The sequence below is a fragment of the Spermophilus citellus genome, assembly GCF_964194105.1.
Source record: "Spermophilus citellus genome assembly, chromosome: 6".
Classification (NCBI taxonomy): Eukaryota; Metazoa; Chordata; class Mammalia; order Rodentia; family Sciuridae; genus Spermophilus; species Spermophilus citellus.
This window is the reverse complement of record NC_138187.1, coordinates 160,401,484-160,408,049: the sequence shown is the minus strand read 5'-3', so window position 1 is coordinate 160,408,049 and position 6,566 is coordinate 160,401,484. Positions and strand designations below refer to the sequence as shown.

The following is a 6,566-nucleotide window of genomic DNA, read 5'->3' as shown; positions in this document are numbered from 1 at the left end:
TACACTCAACAGCAAGCCGCTGTCTCCGGAGGTCTGCGCGTATTTTCCCAGCAACTTAAGAGAATGGAAGAGAGGTTTCCGTGCCCCTGTTTTAGCGTTTGGCTGCAGCCTCTTGAGGTTGCCTGTTTTCTGTTGTGGGTGCAGCAGACGGTTCTGGTTTCATTTTACCCACGTGTGTTGTGAGAAGAGCACGGCTATAAAACCGCTGGACGATGGTGTCCTGCGAGCCTTGTTTTGAAGGCCAGCGTGTCTCCCCCCCAGCAGCAAGGCCCTCTGACTGGTTTCTTTATGTCAGTGGGAAAAAGCAGACGCTCTGCTTTGTGGCCAGAGCCTCTCCTTCGTGAAATGTGAACGTCACGTTTGCAGGTCAGCATCAGGAACGTGCTTCTGAGGAGTAGCACATGTCCTAGAGGATGGATGGTGTGGAGGAAGTGCACTTCTCTGGCTTGGGCTGCCGCTGATCCCTTGAGGTGGAGTAGAGCTGAACTACAGCCAACCTGAGGCTTCCTCCTCCAAAGCCCTGAGCAGTAACAGCAACACACACACACACACTCGCACCACACACTCACACGTACACACACGCATGCACACACTTGCATGCACACACACACAACTTGAAGAAATCAGCAGTCTCTGCTTCCTTTTGGAAATGTGCAAATCATAATTGCTTCTCACATCTGTCAAAATTTATGCTTTGAAAACTCCTCACAACTTAGAGACTTTGGGAATCCTGTGGCTGAAGGAAACAGGTGGGAGGACAGAGCTGCTGAAGATTCAGCCTCAGCTCAGGTAACTGCCAGTCTCCCCCCAGCATGGCCCTGCCACGCCCTGAGCGGGGGAGGGGGGGCAAGTGGGCTCCTGCTTTCAAACTGTATAAAACTGGGCTTGGGAGGACCAGGCCCACGCCTGGCTGTAGAGGGGGGAAATACCTGTACTCGTACCTATATCTTTATAGTCATTCCTGGGCTAAATGCATATATTCAAACACGCTTTTGAACAATTACAAATGGAAAAGAGACACAATTAGGAATTTCTGCAAATATTTTCTCAATTTTTACAATTACCCCAGAGGAAGGATTCTCTTACAGATAAGAAAATCCCCTCACAGACGTTCAGTTGCTTGCCCAGGGTCATTTAACTCAAAAGCGGGAGCTACACGGTCCACTCCTTTGATTCCGAAGCCCAAACAGCTGCCCTCTGAGCAGCTCGGCAGCGTCTCAGGACAGGGGGACATGGGTGAGCAGGATGGCTCTGGGAGACACAGGTCGAGACGTCATGTCCACTAGAGTCTAGGCCAGTGCTGTCCCTTGCCCAAGTGACAGAGTGCTTCCTTCTCTGGCTCACACTGGAGACCCACCTTCTGTTGCTCTGTGGGGCTCTCCCAAGGCCACAGTTGGCGGGATAATTCCTATCAGCTGCTACCTTCTGAAGGTGCAGATCAGCCCATTAACTCCAGTTCCCGGGAGAGGCTGACTTCGGCAGGATAAAAGAGAGGCAGTGGTGGTGGAGGTTGCCTGTCTTTCTCTCTGGGGAGCTGGAGAAGCTCCACCTTCGGTGTGGTTCAGAGTGTGCGGAGGGCGTTTCTTGGCCAAACCAGGAGCTGAAGGGTGAAAGAGGCCGTACCCTCAGCTGACCTGGGATCGAAAGGTAAGTCCCTGGGACGTCCTGATGAGAAAGGATTTTCCAGTCAGAAGATTCAGCTGGTGCACTCAGACCACGGCAGTTCATGCTCCAACAGGGACAGTGTGACCCCGTGAGCAGGAGTGGGGACGCATCCCCATTTCTTTGGAGAAGGCTTGGTCCTGAGGTAGCACTGGGGGGTTGCTTGGCTCTGCAGTGGAGAGAGCCTCGTCCTTGAAGCAGAGAGACCCGGGGTCAGATTCCGGCTCTGTGCCTTCTGCGGAAGCTGCCTGATTTCTCTGCTGCTTAGTTTCCCATTGGTCTCCCGGGAGTCCTGATACAAGTAGAGAGGTCCCACGGCGGCACTTACGGGCAACAGCCATGTCTTCTTATATGGAGCCGCCGGTGCCTGTTTGGGTAAGGGGACTGGCTCCAGTCCCCTGCTGTCTGAGTTCCTCTCCTGTCCTGTGGCAGGTTGGGGCTCTGGGAAGAAAGCTCTGCAGGTGCCAAGAGCCCTGAGAGGGAGGACACCATCAGAGGGAGGCAGCAGGCCGGCCTGCTGTGCAGTCTGGGGAGAGTCAGGTAGTCTCTGGGCCTCCTGACCAGGTGGGGAGAGGGAAGACTCCTGAGAAGGTGACAGTCCTCTGCAAGCCATGCTGGGTGGAACTGGAGCATTCCCCTGACACCTGAATCCTATTTCTGATGCTTGGGTTTTAGCTACACAGGTGCGGGGCATCTGACTCCTCCAGTGCTCCGAGGGCACACCATGGCTCAGAAGAGCCCTGTGGACCCCGGCATTGAACTTCCCTATAGAGACCTGGCCTCCGAGGTGACCAGGCGCAGAGTCACCATGGACAGGAGGTACCTGAGACTCTCCTCTGGCTTGCTGTGGGGTGGGGATGGGGAATAGTGGCTGAGCCCCAGCAGGTGCTGGAAGCTGCAGAGGGTCCTGGTTGTATACCTTTATTCCTGTACTGCTGGGAACGCTGGGTCACCTGCTGTGGGAGACAGAACTTTCTCCCAGGCCCTCCCGGGCCATGACTCACATCAGTGTACATCCAGTATGGTGGACACTCGTTCCCTGCTGCCGCCTCCCACACCCAAGTTTGGACCCCTGTTCTGCCTTTTACTGGCCACATGTCCTGTGTGGATCACCTCTGTCCCAGACGGACCTCTGACGTATGCAGGGTGTGGCTGAGAATCGGCATGTCCTTGGCTTCTGCTTTTAGCTAATCTTCAGACATTGGGGCGCAGCAAGTGTTCAGGTCAAATGAAATCTGAATCCCTAACGGCTTGACCTGCTGCGCCTGTTCCTCCAAGGCCAGTTTGCCCAGCCCTGAGCAGGATGGCAAAGCCCGGCTCTTCAGAAGGGGAGACTTGTGGGCTGGGGCTGGAAGACTGGGAGGGACGCTCAGGCCTGAGTGGGATGCGCAGAAACCCTGGAGGCAGCGTCTGCCCAGGCTGGAGCGTTCACAGGGTGCCTGGCCGGACAGAGAGCCCAGCTGGGGAGGCGGACCTGGGGGGGGGGGAGCCTGGATCCCAGCTCCACTGGTTCTGTCGGACCAAGGGAGACAGTTGAGCTCACTTTGAGAAGAGCTGACTCAGAATTAGAGTGCGTCTTTTTTTTGCAAGGGGATGGTGACAGAGGAGTGGGAGAAAGTCCCCTAAAATGTTACCTGGTCCTCTTCAGGTACCGACATCTGGGTATGTAATTCTCTCTTTTTTTCATCCTATCTGTATTTGAAAACCTTCTTCCTTTGGGTACTGGGGATTGAACCAGGGGTGCTCTACCACTGAGCTTCATCCCCAGCCTCTTTAAATTGCTCAGGGTCTTTCCAAGTTGCCCAGGCTGGCCTTGAACTTGAACTAGCCTCTCATCTGGCTATTTGATGTGTCTTTCCTTCTAGAGAAGACGTGATTACCAAGAAAGGCTATGAAGCTGGGGAGTCGCTCTCCCATGTGGGCACAGAACAAACGCCTCCTCCCAGAAAGACCTACCTCACAGTACCCCCTGCCCCGCCTCCTTCTCCAGCCGAGGATCCCATCTCCCAACCAAGTACGACTTAAGTTATTTTGTGGTAGATTCTTCCATAAAACCCCAGCAAACAGTGTCAGTGGTGTTCCTGAGTCTGTCCTTGACAGCTGTCTTAGAATCCTCTTTCCTCTTTTTCTTTCCCCAGAACCTCTGTTGATGGTGAGAGGGATTTCGTTTCAAGCTGAGTCTCTGACATGACATGTGCAGATTTGGGGTTCAATTTTTGCTGTGTTGACTCTAAAGGTCCAGAGAACCCGGGGGTGTTTGGGTTTTCAGAACTCAGGCCGGACACCACCGCTGTGGGGCCCCTCCATGCTAGAGGAACTCAGGGTGTAGGGTGGTTGACTTTGAAAAATAGCAGTTTCAACGTTTACTTCTAGGAGGTTAAAAGACTCTCTACCAGAAGCCCACTCTGCCAAGCGGCCAAGTGTGGATGATTTAGTGGGTCCCCTGCTCAACCTCTTGGCAGACCCCAGGGCACCCTGAAGGATTTCTAGGGCACCCTGAATGGTTGGAAGGCCTGGGAAGGGGGATAATTCAGATGCACATAGGAAAACTCCTTCCGTGCCATCCTTTACTTTATCCACATCCTCCTAGAGTCCTCGTGGTGTGCTCTGCAGACCTGGCCTTACCCAGGTGCCCTGGTCCTCCAACCACATGGTCAGCAGGCCTCTGCGGACATCGGCAGCAGAGCGGGTGTGCACCGACCCCTGTCATCACCAGGCAGGTGCTCATGCTGTGGCCTCAGTCAGAGGAGGAAGCTGACCGGCACTGTCCAACAGGATGGCCGCGAGCCATGAATGGCTGCTTCGATTTAAGTTCATTAAAATTAAATAAGATTTTAAAAAACCTCAGGCTGATGGGCACAGTGGCAGGGCACTCGCCTAATAGGCCCGAGGCCCTGGGTTTATCCAGCTTGTGCCAAAGCAGTGGTGAACAACAATTCAGTCCCTCGGCCGCACAGTTCACGTCACAAGTCCTCAGTCGCTTCAGAGCCTGTGGCCACCCTGCTGGGTGTCAGGTGTAGAACGTGACAGTCTGGGGCAGAGGTCAAGCCCTGCAAGGCCACAGCCAGTGAAGAATAGAATCAAGGGAAGAAGCTCTGGTGCTGGTTTTATTCCTCGTTCTATTTCTAAGCAAGCTCCAGGATGTTCTTTCTGTTCATTTGTCTGACAAGCATTGTTGAGGACCCACCATAGGAGTCGTCCGCACTAGGGATATTTTGTTGTACAGAACGATCAATCCCCGCCTCAGAGGAATAGTCTTCCAGTGGAGGAAGACTAGCAAAAAATGTGCTGGGCACGGTGGTGCATGCCTGTAATCCCAGTGACTTGAGAGGCTGACGCAGGAGGATCTCAGGTTTGAGGTCAGCCTCAGCAGCTTAGGCCCTAAGCAACTGGTGACCGCCTGTCTCATATTGTAGCTCAGTGGCAAAGCCTCCCTGTGTTCAATCCCCAGTACCACCCCCCACCAAAATACACACACATACACACAACCTAAAAACGTGAACTTACCATACTTGAGGAAGTGATGAGTGAGTATAATGGAGAATAAATTCTAAAATAATAAAACGGGGTAAGAGAAATTAGAAGTGCCCAGGAAACAGTAGGTTGCCTACAATTTTAAACAGGGTCTGGGTGACCCTGTCTAGGAAGGTGGCATCTGAGCAAAGACTTGCAGCCAGTGATGGCATCAGCTGTGTGGACGTCTGGGGAGAGGGAGGAGCTGGAGCCACAGTTTGGAGGACACAGTGTGCCCGGTGCATTTGAGGGAGAGCCAGGAGGCCGCTGGGCTTGGCTGGAGTCGAGTGGTGGGACGTCCCCCTGTGGGAAAGGTGGTGGTCCTGTGGCTTGGTAAGGGCTCTGTCTTTGCCTGGGAGATGGGAAGCCTCGAGGGTTTCCAGGGAACAAAGGGCCCAGGCGGCTTGCTTTCTAATGGAGTTTTCTGGCCGCAGTGGGGGTAAGAGGTGGTGCTGGTGAGGGGAGAGGAGGCGGTTTGGGTGCTACCGTCGTGATCCAGGAACAAGATGGCATTGGGACCAGTGGCAGTTGGGGCAATGAGAAAGGAGGCCGATTCTGGATCTGTGTATCTGAAAGAGCCAATCGAGTTGCTGATCCATGGAATGTGGGGAGTGACAGAGGGATAAAGGACAACCCCGAGATTGTTGGCTTGTGCAACTGTGGGGACGGAGGGCCACCAGCTCCAGGCAGAGCCGACTCGATGTGTGGAGCAGGGCAGGGAGGACTCAGAAGTTCAAGTTTTGCTAGTTTGATAAGCCCAGCAGCCATCTAAGTGGAGATGTCACTGGGCAAATGAGTACGTGAATCTGGAATTTTGGGGTAATGACTGTGCTGAAGAGATTAGTGCTGGGTGCAGCCATCAGCATGGACATGGCACTTGAAGCCTTGAGAGCAGATGACGTTGCCAGAGGATGAGGACCGAGGAGCCCCTGCATTGAGCCCTGGGGTACTTCCACCTCAGAGGTTGGGGTTAGAAGGAGGAACCAGCAAAAGAAACGAGGGTGCAGGAGCGTACAGCCCCGGAGGTCGGGAAGGAGTTCCCTTCTTCCCTCTGTTCTTCCTTCCGTCCCCTTCTCTGTCCCGAAGCCAGAAACATGGCTGATGGGGAGCTGTGCCTCCTCACCTGCCGCTTCCCACCGCACACCTGGCGGTTCACGGGTCTCAGCAGGTGGATGAGGCCCTGCCTGCTGACCTCTGGGCTCTCTTGTCTCGAGAGTCTCGTCCATGAGGGGGAGTGGGGACATCTAGCTGTTAGGGGCTCACTTGTACTAGGTTAAAGTCTTCATCCTAATGCCAGTGAACATCCTAAATCCAAAATCAGAAATAGTCCAAAATCTGACACTTTCAGGTGCTTGTGTGAGGGCCCAAGAGACACGTGATTCATCACCCGA

At 54.0% G+C, this 6,566-nt stretch overlaps 1 protein-coding gene across 1 annotated transcript; it reads left to right on the top strand.

The window, feature by feature from the left end:
• Positions 1-1,178: 1,178 nt before the first annotated feature.
• On the top strand, positions 1,179-3,687 carry MYOCOS (myocilin opposite strand; the record flags this gene model as incomplete). The annotated part of the gene is made up of 2 exons (XM_081298242.1): positions 1,179-2,508; positions 3,528-3,687. Exons 1-2 carry the CDS (start codon positions 2,387-2,389, stop codon positions 3,685-3,687), a joined length of 282 nt encoding a protein of 93 aa, XP_081154368.1. The 5' UTR covers positions 1,179-2,386.
• Positions 3,688-6,566: the final 2,879 nt, after the last annotated feature.